Source organism: Idiotropiscis lumnitzeri, chromosome 15, assembly GCF_059441095.1.
Source record: "Idiotropiscis lumnitzeri isolate Australia: NSW breed Sydney's pygmy pipehorse chromosome 15, RoL_Ilum_1.0, whole genome shotgun sequence".
Classification (NCBI taxonomy): domain Eukaryota; kingdom Metazoa; phylum Chordata; class Actinopteri; order Syngnathiformes; family Syngnathidae; genus Idiotropiscis; species Idiotropiscis lumnitzeri.
The window spans coordinates 6493028-6506407 of record NC_142405.1 but is presented as its reverse complement, the minus strand read 5'-3'; the positions used below and the strand labels follow the sequence as shown (position 1 = coordinate 6506407).

At 44.2% G+C, this 13380-nt stretch overlaps 1 protein-coding gene across 2 annotated transcripts; it reads left to right on the top strand.

Moving 5' to 3' along the window:
- The first annotated feature begins 247 nt into the window (after positions 1-247).
- On the top strand, positions 248-12785 carry fscn1a (fascin actin-bundling protein 1a). 2 transcript variants are annotated; one of them, XM_088316751.1, is made up of 6 exons: positions 258-345; positions 390-1280; positions 7787-7943; positions 9266-9387; positions 9983-10150; positions 10853-12785. In XM_088316751.1, the coding sequence occupies exons 1-6, from the start codon at positions 258-260 to the stop codon at positions 11059-11061; spliced, it is 1635 nt and encodes a 544-aa protein (XP_088172877.1). In that variant the 3' UTR covers positions 11062-12785. The 2 variants fall into 2 exon arrangements, with proteins under 2 accessions (XP_088172876.1, XP_088172877.1); XM_088316750.1 differs by having other exon boundaries at positions 248-1280.
- The last annotated feature ends 595 nt before the right edge of the window (positions 12786-13380 follow it).

The following is a 13380-nucleotide window of genomic DNA, read 5'->3' as shown; positions in this document are numbered from 1 at the left end:
CATTTCTATTTGTACTTTCTTTCTTTTTTATACACAAATGAATATAATCAGTACTTGCACCAGTAAAAGTAATCTGTACTCCTATTAAGTATTGCGTCTAAGTATTTTTGCCACCTCTGGAAAAGTAGAATGGAGAGTGGTAAATTGAAATTCCCATTGTCAGGCCGCAGTTGCCCCAAGGACCACGGGAGGCGTGGTCTATCCGTGACGTCACGGATGCTTATATAGTCTGCAGCTGTGGCGGCGTGCTTGCGCTGATGAGGCAGGCAAAGGACCGGGGGCGCGCGTTCACGGACACACTCCTCAAACAAAGAGAAGCACGCAAGGCACCACAGCATCCCACCCTTTAACAGGCCGGCAGGCATCTCCTCTCACTACAGAGCTACCCAGCCCCCCCTCCATCAAATTCCCTCTCAGACAGAACCGGACCGAAGCCACCATGACAACTAACGGCGCCACCAACGGCAGCAGCGACATGCTGCAGATCCAGTTCGGTCTCATCAACTGCGGCAACAAATATCTCACGGCCGAGACGTTCGGCTTCAAAATCAACGCCTCGGCCTCGAGCATGAAGAAGAAGCAGATTTGGACCCTGGAGCAGAGCGGCGACGACTCCAGCGGAAACGTGTTCCTCCTCAAGTCACATCTGGGCCGCTACATTGCCACCGACAAGGACGGCAACGTGACCGGGGACAGCGAGACTCCGGGCCCGGAGTGCCGCTTCATCATCACGGCGCACGACGACGGCCGCTGGTCCCTGCAATCCGAGCTCTTCGGCCGCTACCTGGGCGGAACCGAGGACCGCATCATTTGCTTCGCCCAGACCGCTTCGGTGGCGGAGAAATGGAGCGTGCACATCGCCATGCACCCGCAGGTGAACGTCTTCAGCCTGACGCGCAAACGCTACGCGCACCTGAGCTCCAAGGTGGACGAGATCGCCATCGACAGGGACATCCCGTGGGGCGTGGACTCCACCATCACCCTGGTGTTCCGAGAGCAACGCTACCACCTGCAGACCTCCGACAATCGCTTCCTGAGGAACGACGGCGCGCTGGTGGCCGCCACGGACAAGAGCACCGGCTACACGCTGGAGTTTCGCTCCGGTAAGGTTGCATTCAGGGACTGCGCTGGCAAGTACCTGGCGCCATCCGGGCCCTCCGGCACCATGAAGTCTGGCAAGAGTGCGCGCGTGGGCAAGGACGAGCTCTTCCAACTGGAGCAGAGCCACCCGCAGGTGGTCCTCACTGCGGCCAACGAGAGGAACGTCTCCACTCGCCAAGGTACGCATCTGTTTCTGTGAGGTCGTGTTTCTGTGATGGCATGTTTCAATGCCCCCCCCACACACACTAGTGTGACCATCTTTGTCATTGCCACCAGGCACGGCACCACCCATGCAGACACACGCACGCGCTCACACACTGGTTCGATTATCCTTGGCACGCACATTGGTTTGATCACATTGCCACCACCCCCACAAACTGACCAACTCTGCCACACGCCCCTGCCATCAAAAATACAACACAAGTTTAGATGGCGAGATACTGCACCTCATTCAGGGAAATTAAAGTTCCACATTCAATACAGGACTGTGTGAATAATATAGAAATGGCCCCTAAAAATTGAGGAGGAATGAAAGGAAATATGATACATTTATTGGACAATTTGTGTAAAGTATAACTTTAACGTATAATATTTAATTAATTATAATCCTCCACACTCAATACATCATGCATTCCCATGCACCATAGTTCCCTTGCACACTCTAAACTTGAAAAAATGATGGCCAGTTGGTAATCACGTTCACAGTTGCACAAGTGCTAACTGAGAGGAATAAATATGGATAATGTAAACACCCCACCCAGTTTAAATGAAAAAATAATGTTGAAACCCCCAAAGTGTGAGTAAGAGCACATTTTTGCAGGAAGCATGTGTGCTTCTCCCATTTTTCCTGACAACTGCAGTGAAAAAAAAAATCCAACAAAGGAAGGCTTTAGCCTGCTCGTCTAAATGCACACGTGCCATCATTCTCATTTCAACCCGCCTTAAACTGGAAGGTTCCAGTGGCACACTCCCTGCTTGATGTTTGGAACACCCAAGCCACGGTGATGCAAGTCGTTTGAGGTTTCGCGACTATTTTGCGGGCTCGTCTTCGCCTTATGTTGCGCATGTTAAAATCAGCTCATACCCTCTACTTTGAGTTTTGCAAGTCGGCTTCATCCCATGTGCAGAAAATCTCTCCCTCGCCTTGAGTACTGTCAGGTCTTTGGATCCTTTTGTCATTTATTATTTGAACATCTGCTCGTTAAATCCAAATTGTCGCTTTGGTAAATGTGGCAAATGGAACATTTTACATGTGTGTGCTGGTTGCGTTTTTTTCCAGCCAGACAAAAGCTTGTCTCCTTCCTTCCTTCTCAGTCACACCTCTTGCATAATTCCCCATCACGGTGTACCTCCCCCATCCGCTTCCAGCCTCAAAGGTCATTATCAGTGCCAGACTTCCATCCGACTGTGATCGTGAGCATGGTTTTACTATTTGGAGGAGAAAAACATTTAATTATGGGATGCATAGAAATGATTAGATTTTTTTCGTTTTTTTAATCAAATAATGAGTGCAAGGTTAATCGCACTATAAACCCGGTCACCACCCAAGTCTATATTTAGTGAGTCAGATTCTTTGCTCCCTTGTGGTTTGGCTTTTCAGCCTCATCCCTTTTTCTGAGGCTATTTGTTCCATTTCCGTTTCAATGTCAATAGATCATTTCTCTACTTTGCTCTTCATCAGCGCTTTCTGTCCCATCTCCACAAAATGGAGGCCAGTAACTCCCCCCCGTCGGAAGTACACGGTTGCTGGCGCGCCTCTGTTGCGACCCTGCTCATGCCAGAAATGTGAAAACGTCTGTTAACGTTCCTCTCGGTGCATGTTGCAGGATCTTGTCGTTTAATGACAATCCCAGGAGGAAGCCAATGTTCACAATGTCAAATGGCGGGGTCATTGCAATGCGCATTAAAAAAAAAACAGATCGGAATTAAAGTGGCTCCAGATGTTTTTGGACTTAGAGCCGCTTGGAGCTTCCCCGGAGCCAACATGGCGGTTGAAGTGGCCTGGCTTGCATTAGCAGAAGCCGGGGTTATGATGTCAGTCCAAATGCTGCTTAGTGTTATTAAAATGCTGACGGATTTCACGCACAAAGGCAAGAAAATTCAGTTGTCTTGATTTGTTGAGTGTCACAAGTGTGAATGTTGGTTTAGCTTATCTTAAAAAAACCTCAGTCGTGCTTTGGTTCAATTGTAACTTGAGACTAGATTCCACCAAGCAGTTCAGCGGGCGGCCATTTTGCCACTTGCCGTCCATTGAAGATGACCTCACCACGGCTAGCTTAGGGCTCGGGTAACGACCAATCACGGCTCACCTGTGTGCTCATGCTAATTCCAAACAATAATTTTGTCTTGCGAACGTTTGCTGTATTTATGCTAACATGAAACACAATGGCGACTGAAAATTAGCATACATGATCGGGTTTTTATGACCTTTGAAAAAACTGCACGGATAAATAGAGAGGGTCTGTAAAAAAAAAAAAGGCGGCAAAAAGCTGTCAATAAGAATCATGCAGTATATATATTTTTTGGATTCATGAACAGTCAAGTAACGATTCTTGATGCTAATTTCATCCACTCGCCTCCATCCTTGCTAAAATGATCCCAAATTCCCAGCGAGACCATTTACGCACGGGGATGCTACATTTTGAGTCAGTCAGCCTTCCGTTCAAGGACCTTTTTAAGTGGCAGGATTTGAAGGCAGAGAGCGGCTCTAAGGGGCCGTCATTTCCTGTTCGCTACTGTTGTGTGACCACTGACTCGCCTTTTGCATCTGTTTCCACACCAACGGACAACAGATGGATGGAGTGTTTTGGTAACCTCACTTCATCGGAGGAAAAAAAAATGCATTTAATTTCAAATGAAAAAGAACAAAAGCATTACAACAAAATATGTCTTTGACACTGCACAGTATTTAGAAAATAAAACATTCATTAAATTTTATTCTAGTTTGGCGGGCCGGATTAAAACGTTCAATGGGCCGCATGTGGCCCTCGGGCTGTAGTTTGCCCACGCCTGGCTTAACTGATGCCGGTTCTCTTTATTAGGAACATTTTTTTTTTCTTTGTAATCGTCCAGCTTTACAAAATTTGAATCACCACAAGTTTCTGTTTTTAAGTTGGGCCAAACAACTCTTGCTGGTCTTCATAATCTGTTGCTCACACTTCCAAGCTTTGCATCACATCAGACGCTGGTTTGCCAAATGAGCCCTGACACCAGTTGTGTGTCCTTCACCTCCTCCGGCTGGCAGGAAACGAAACATGACACATACACAAGTCGGAATGGTGACCGTGCACACACACACACACACCCCCCCACACACAACGATACGCACCCTCCCTGGATCACTTGAGGTCACAGAGGGAAATTGATTTTCAACTCATGCTGAGTGTGAAGGGCATTTCTGCAGTGAAACACCCACACAGGAAGCCAAACCTATAATGAAGTAGATATCATGGAGAGATTCCTCCCAACACACCACCCCCAAACCCACACCCACACACACTCACACACACACTAACAAGACGCTCTTTAAACATATCAGTTTACACATTCTGCAGCAGCCAGTGAACACAACCAAATGATAATAGCAATCACTTGGCCTCTTTTCCCCTCGCGTGTGTGCGTGCGTGTGTTTCCTGCAGCTTGATGGCAAGCCTGGCTGACGGTACCGTGCATCTGAATCAGAACAAAGGCCGATGATCTGGTGTCTCCCCGTTTGTGCCCCAGCTGTCCGCCTCCTCAGTCAGGCCGGCCCGAACAATAGCGGACACGCACACACGCACGCACGCACGCACACTGGCAATTGAACTGGGTAGAATTGCGTGCGTTCTCTTCTGCTGGCTCACGTTAAACTGTGGCAGACAATCTGTGGCTTCGCTGCCTCGATCAGAATGGATGAAAAGGCGAAGGTGGACAAAAAGATGGAGAGGGTGTTTTCGGTGTGTGTGGCTTGGGAGGATTCTACAGTGTGGTCACTTTTGTTGAGGTGTGCAGAGCTAGTTCAGTGTCTCTTGGAACATTCATTTAAAAAAAAAAAAAAAAGAATCTACGCTTATCAGGCTTTTGCACACAGCCATGGACTCTCCGGGTCAGGGCTTTGTTTCTACAGGCGTCACTGTAATGTTTTGTCTGTGTCAGTGTTTTATATTTCAACGCGTTTTTCTTGTGATACTCTCCTCAAGGCCACTTTGAGTTTGTGTTTTTAAAAAAGACATTATCGTCATAGACGTATTCCCCTGCACTCAAACATCGTTCCGCTTCAGTTTAGGTCACAATTCATCTTAGTATGACGTTTGCTGCCATGTTTTTTTTTTTATTTTTTTAAGGAACGCGACATTAAGGTGCAGATTGGAAAAGGTTAGTTTTATTAAGACGCTCTTTGCAACTAACCGTTAAGTTCGAAGTCTGACACATTCGCATGTGGTGGGAAAGTTTCCCGAAAAGACGGCAGATTGCTGCAAAGGTCACTGGACTGAAGGTTCACATCTACAGCAATCAGTTTGTTCAAGTGAAGAGGAAACTGACTAATGATTTCCAACAAGAATGTTCATGTTCTGTTCAACAGTTTTTCTTGGCCACTTTGGTACGTTTCTCAGCTCTCAAAACAATTCATACAAAGAGCAGAACATCCCGGTTGCTGTTTTCAGTCTCAAAATCGTTATTACATATTTATTAAATATTTGTGTCATCGGGGCTGAAAGACGTATACGATGATCTCATGCCAACATTCATCAAAAACGCTAATACATTTTGGGAGCGTGACATAAACAACTGATAGTAGAAAAAATTCTGAGAAATGCAAAACTGCTTTTTTGATGTGCACAATGATGTGAAAATTGGACTATTTTTGACAAATTCAATTCTCTAGGAAGAAAAAAACTGCGATGAACAAATATCTTGTGATTTTTGTCTCCCAGCATGGTTGAAACACCGTGCTACGCCTTAGATCTTCGGATTAAACCCTCACAAATCTTGTGCTTTGCGGCACTCCGATGGGTTAAACGCATTCTCTCCTGACACACCAATGTAAACTCGCCTCGGCTACTGTGCTGAAGGAGTGTTGCGGTTAACGATGAAAGATTAGAGCGCTCTTCTAAAGATGTCTCGACCTTAAAGGTGGAATTCCTCATTTTTCTCCTCCTCCGAGTTGCTGCTAGTTCATCTTCTGAGCATGTGGTTTCCATTAAGGTCCGTAATGTTTTCCCTCTCAATCATCTGTGTGTGTGTGTGTGTGTGTGTGTGTGTGTGTTCTTACATATCTGCAGAAATTCAGTATGTCTGCAAAGGTTTCAAGTTTTGGAGTAGCTTTTAGTGTAGGTTGTTTTTGCATTGCTCTAAAAAAAAACGTCATTTGAGGTTCTTCACTGTTGCACGTGACATAAATCTTACTCAATGGCCCACCTGGATTACTTTATTCAATTTTTTTTTGGTACGTGGGTGTCCCATCGGATTCAACGATACTTTCTTCATCAGATCTTATCACTCCTGGCTTTTTATGTCCTGATGTGTGGGCACTGAAACAAATAAATGGGTTGCAGGAAGGAAATGTGAGGAAAAGAAATATTGGCTATTCAGATATGCAGTGCTGTTTTATTTTTTTTCTGCCTAACTCATTGCTTGGTGCCACACTTTTTTTTTTCGCTCGGTCACTGAAGACAGATTAGCTCTACATCAGGGGTGGGCAAACTTTTTGATTGGCGGGCCACAATGGGTTCTAAAATTTGACAGAGGGGTTGGACCAGGAGCGGATGGATGGAGTGTTTTGGCAACTTCACCTCATCAGAGAAAAAAAAAAATATTTAATTTTAAATGAAAGTGATCAAAAGCATTACAACAAAATATATGACTTTGAAAAACATTTCATCATTTCATTTTTTTTCAAGTTCGGCGGGCCAGATTAAAACGTGTACCGGGCCGCATGTGGCCCCCGGGCCGTAGTTTTCCCACACCTGCTCTAAAGTATCGTCACAATGGCTTCATAAGAACGGTTTGATAGTTTTTAAATAATCTGAAGTGCTTCTGATTGGGTTTGAAATCAGAAAAAAATTGAGTGGGACGTTCCTGGACATCTGCAGCTCAAGGTTGCCAATATAACACTCATTGTTGTTCAGCTCCTGGAATATTCCGTTTTATTACAGCAAGTGAGCCTGTAGCGAGCAAGAACGACGGAAAAATGAGATCGGCGGGCGCCGCGCATGAAAAGGAAGACTGCGGGGTGGTCGCGCATGATTACATGGGTTGACACAAACCCATTTTTTTTTTCTGCACACGTTGACACAACAGGCCAACACTGTCCATGTTTCGCTCTCGATCGGGGCCTCCGGCTAACGGTCAACTATGACCTCATAATGCACAATGGCATGTATTGTGCGCCATGAACTGAGTGTGTATGTATGGGAGTACAGTTGTGTAGGGTATCCTGTCGAACTGACATTGTTTACTTCTCTGTAGCTCATTGTGAGGCTGATGTGGCGTTAATGAGGTCAGGAGTTGTGTATTTTCATAGTGGCGTGTGCGTGCGTGTGTGTGTGTGTGTCGAAATCCTTCGCTAATCCAACTTGTCTGTTGCTCATTTTCGGATGTCTGATGCTAACCAGATGATTTGCATGGTGCATCTGGATAATCTCCTTTTGCAGCTGACCCCTCCCCCCCTGACCTAACCGCTGTGTCCCCGCCCCCTCCCCCCCAGGTATGGATCTGTCAGCCAATCAAGACGAGGAAGGTGACCAGGAAGTGTTCCAAGTGGAGATCTGCCGCGAGAACAGGAAGTGTGCGTTCCGCACCGCCGCCGGCAAATACTGGACCCTCACTGCCAACGGAGGCCTGCAGTGCACCGCCTCCACCAAGTATGTATGTGTGGGGGGGTGCGCGTGTGTGTGTGTGTGTGTGTGTGTGTGTGTGACAGCGTAATCACCTGTTTCAATGTGTCACAGCTCTCAGCGCCTGGGGAGTCTAGTCCGTCACTCGTCTTGAGTTTGTAGTTCCAGCTGGTTATTTGAGATCCGTCGGGCCTGTGTGGGTGTCAGGTCACATGACATGCGTGGGTGCAAGGGGTCATGTGGGGGGGGGGGGGGGACTGAATACATTTGTGTGCAGCCTCAACCTGTGCAGGGTGATTTTCTTTGGCGTCTAACCAGGGTAGTGGCAGTTAACCTTTGACCTTAACCCTGTGTGTCTGGGTGCTTTCTCCAGAAAAGGTCTCATCTTCATTCCAATGCAAACAGCTTGAGGCTTATGAACATTCCACGCGGAGTTTGCGCATCTTCTTTTTAATTGCGCTGTTGATTTGAATACTGTCCATCTTTGTTTTGGCGTGCGGTGTGAGCTGGGGTGATTGTCAAAAAATTCAATTTCAGGCTAAAATGGGGGGGAAAATTTTTTTAGTAGCTCTTGTTTTGTTGCAATAGCGACTGACAGCAACGTAATAAAAGTTCTAATCTCCATTCGTGACAAAAATGTTCACTTGCGAGTGATTTCAACCACATGTCGAGTGGTTAATCAACTTTTAAATTGTGAACACATTAATCATGTCTCCTTTAAAGAGAATTTTGAAATTCTTATTTTTACATACAATATGGTGCATCAACACCGAAAAATGATCAACTTTTAATTAAAAAAATTTTTTTTTATTACTACACTTGAATGTTGAAATGTTACCCGACCTGCAACATTGCCTGTAGAGTTAATCAAAGTTTTTACGACATAATTCCAGTTTGACTGTGGAAAGGAGCACCGGTACTCACACAAATGTTAATGTAACCAAGGAAACCGTTATTCATTTTGTCTTCAGCGGTCCCTCTAACCTTACTCGCTTATCTCAAAAGTTGTCGACGCGAGATCGAATCAGACAAAATGCAGACGAGCATCTTAACGTGGCACTTCTATTCTCTCGACACCTTCCAAAAGCAACCACGTTGAAATTTTAATTTCCTCTCTCGTTTCGCCTCAAAAGGGAAAACCAGAATATTTGAGGTGCTTCTGGTATGCGAAATGGACACCAGGATGTGTTATTGAAGCAACGTTGTGGCAAGTGGAAGAAAAGAAATTGTCCGTCGAACAGATTGTGCAACAGCTGAGTGTGTTGACACTCGCTTCTCAAGGTGCCGCGTGAATGTGGGACCGTCCTCCCTTCCTGATCTCTCATGCCTTTCAATTTGTCTGTCCGTAGATCAACTAATTGCTACTTTGACATCGAGTGGCGTGGGAAGAAGCTGACTCTGCGGGCCGCCAACGGGAAATATGTCGCCGCCAAGAAAAACGGCCAGCTAGCAGCTACCATTGACTCTGCCGGTTCGTTTGATTTCTTGACTACGATCGATGATGTTTCTTTGTTTTGTCATTCTGATTAGGAATTATTATTTTTATTTATTTTATTTTAATATTTTATATATATTTTTTTATATTGAATTTTTTATACTTTTTTTATTTTATTTTTTTTAATTTTTGTATTTTATTTTTGATAGGTAAAATAACCCAATTATTTTATGAAGTCTATAAATGCATTTGACTGCAAGTGTTTTTTTGTTTTTCCCAACATCACTATTAGTGTACAAGGAACAGATTCTTTTTCTCTGAAACTGCCAAAATCTTGGTCATGATTCTCTTGTTAATTTTAACTCCAGGCTGCGAATTAGTTGTCAGGCGGATTATTTCAGCATGCCGACGGAATGTTGAATCGGCAAGATCAGAAGTCGTTCTATTTTTCTTTTTTTAGCGGCGTTTGATGCCGTTGTGAGCCAAATGCGTTTGCTTTTAAAGGAATGTTGGCTATTGTTAGAAACGTCTCCAGTTTGTCAGTTCTCACAAGAACCGTGCAATGGACAACTACCAAGTAAACCTGTATTACTCGAGTAAAAAAAGAAAAATCTGCATTTACCTCTCCCAGGTGAGTCCGAGGAGTTCCTCATGAAGCTGATCAACCGCCCCATCATCGTGCTGCGCGGCGAGCACGGCTTCATCGGCTGCAGGAAGGTGACCGGGACTCTGGACTCCAATCGCTCCTCCTACGATTACTTCACGCTGGAGTTCCGAGATGGCGCCTACAGCCTGCAAGGTCAGCATGCTTCATATCGTGCACAGTGCGTACTCTGCAGCCGGCAGCGACGCTTTGTCGTCAGACCACTTGCGGAAGGATTACATCTTTTGTCTATCGTGCACATAATGGGTTTACGCTAAAAATAGGGATTTGATTTGGTTAATTATCTCTGCCAAAGGCGGATTTTTTTTTTTGTTGGTTTGTCTATTGGCAGGATTATGCAAAAAATGTTTATTTATGAAGCAGTGGGGGAAATCCCCAATTGTTCCTGATGCCTTTTTTTTTCGTTTTTAATAAATTAGCAACATTCAGTACAGTAAATACACTTGCTTATCCTTTTGGAATTTGACCTCTATTAAAAATGATAAATCCCAACGTGTCATGTTTAGTCCCTGAGATCAATATACTTCAGGGTTCTTCGAAAAAGTCAGAAACGTATGAAAAAGAAAATCATGACTATTATTTAAATTCTGAAAAATATCAAGTATCAGTTTTTAACATTTAATGGAATGGGGGCATTGCATTGAATGTTGTCAACTTGCCACAATGACCCGATTTTTTTTTTTTTTTTTTTGCACTACTAATTTTGACTCAACAGCACCTCTGCTGGTTGTGGATAAGTAGTGCACTTTGTAATGAGTGAAAGAATCACTTGCCTGAGATGTGCTTTGCAACTGAGACTTTTGCCTCACTCCTTATCATTCCGTCTCCCATATTCAGACTCCACCGGCAAGTACTGGATGGTCGGCAACGAGCAGGCGGTGGTGAGCAGCAGCGACACGCCCGTCGACTTCCTCTTTGAATTTTGCGACTACAACAAGCTTGCCGTCCGCCACGCCAGCGACGGCAAGTATCTCCGTGGCGACCACGCCGGCGTGCTGAAGGCCAACGCGGATGACCTGGAGACGGCCACGCTGTGGGAGTATTGAGCACCCGCCCATCGCAATGTCTACATACCCCCCCCCCCCTTTCCCACACCCGTCCTCATATATGACGTCTTGTATGACTTTATATTTTGAACTGCACAGAGAGAAGAGGAAGGATGGATGAGGAAGGTTATTCTCTGCCTCCCTGTCCTTCCTTTCTATCCCTCCCTTTCCCAGCTGCCGACCTCTGTATGTTGCCATAGTTACCACAGGGCTGTGCACTTTTTCCCTGGTTCGCTGCTCGTATCCCTCCCCCCAATCATCCCTCACCCCTTCCTCGCCTTAGCACCGATTGGTCTTCTTTCTACTCGTCTCTATTGTATATTGATGTTCTTCTACTTGACACCCCCCTACTGTCCCCCTGAAAAAAAAAATGGATTCTGCTTCCAAGGCGGGAGGTCTATTTCACTGGCTCGTGTAGAAACAGATTTATTTGCTGGTCTGCAAATTTCCATCCCAACCAGACCAGAAGCGAGTTTCCTGAGCCTGTTGGTTGAGAGTTAGGCCTTCTCGTCAAAATGAAATTTGGTCACATGTAAACTATCTTGTGTTGTCCTCTAGCTGTGTTCTTATTGGTCGGTGGGGAGTCTCGATTGTTCGGGACCAAACAGGATGTAGGAAGTAAATGTACCGCCCCCCCCTCCCTATTGTCCCCGGAACGGTTAAAAACAAACAAACAAAAAAAAAAGAATTAAAAATAAACCTGGGTGCGACCGCTAAATGCACCTCACTGAAAAAAGAAAAAGAACAGAAAAAAACAAGTCTTGGAGTGATGTTTATGTCCAAGTCCAAGGCACAGACATTATCATGCTTAAGTGAAGTAGGGAAGCCCAGAAATGAATATCTAAAAGCTGCTTTTTGGATTAGATGAGCACAACGTGAGCCTCGTTATGCGTGTAGACCGAGCCTTGTGATTTAACTGGATTCAACCGTCGTGTCATCTCCCACGATGCCGATAAAACTGGACCGTGGTGCTACTAATGTGTGTGCGGTTCGCACCAACTGGTAAAATTGATCGATTTTTTTTTTTTTTTTTTTGGTTTGTTCCTCCAGCCAAACCCAGTCAGGCATCTCATTATTCACAAAGCACTTGAGAGCCTTGTCATTAACCCGATCTGCTGCTTCTTGCGTTTTTTTTTATTTTGACTAGTGTCATATCTGCCTTTTTAAATGAGGTGTGACTAAATATTGTTTGTTTTTTTTTTGTTTTTTTTGGGGCTTGTCAGTGAATGTGTATGGTAAGAGAAGGGAAAAAAAAAAAAGATGTGGTGTTAAATGTTCTGCTTGCCTGCTTTCTTCATCCGCCTCATTTTTATCTCAATTTCTGGCACTACGAAATGAATCATGATTGTAGCTAGCGACTCATTTTTTTAATTATTTTTTTTTTTTCATTTTTATATGAAGGATTAAGCATCTCCAATAACTAAATGGTGCCCTTATCGTCAGAGATACTGTCTCCATGGTAACCAAGGCTAAGACAAACGGATGTGGAATGGCAAATATGTGGTAATGACTGTGCCTTACGCTTACGTTTTGGGCAGTAGGAAATTAGATGGGTTAAAAAAAAAAAAAGAAAAAGAAAAATACAAATCCACAATTTTGCTTTGTATAACTGGAACTTCCTTTTGTATTTTTTTTTGGTATAATTTGTTTAATATTGTGGATTCATCTCTCGTGCCATTGGTTCACCTGAAATCCAACAACCAATAAAACTGGGATTTGGAAAATTGTGTTTATTTTATTCCCACAGAAATATTTTTCTTCATCAGTATTTACGCACACAGTTTGACTGCTTATTATTGCATCAATAAATCTAATACCATCACTCGTCGGGTTACTATTGCTATTCAGTAAATATTGATAAGAAATGTGTTATAACAAACGTGCCTTGGCAAATTAATGAACAATTCTTCAAAAAAGAGGCTTCAAGCTATTTCTTGCCACTCACAGCTGAAGGCACTTTTTACACTGTGTATTTAAAACAACCACATAGCTTCGTCTTTCCGTCTTGTAGCTTAATGCTAACGTGAAACCTATGTTACAGAGTGCAGCGAACCCTATAAACAGACAATTGAAGACTCGCAAATAATATATTAGTGCCGCACTGATGAGTTGAGTTGCGTCTCAATGCACAGTATATGTCTGTATTATATCGCCCCCAGGTGGACAAGGCAGGCACACCAGAAATAGTAAAAAGATCAAATGTCATCACTGTATGTATGGAGTGCTAATTTTTCTCATTTTTTTTTTTTTTAGGAAAGCTAGAATGGATTAATGGCATTTCCATTCATTTCCATAAAAAAACATAATTTCACCGATTTA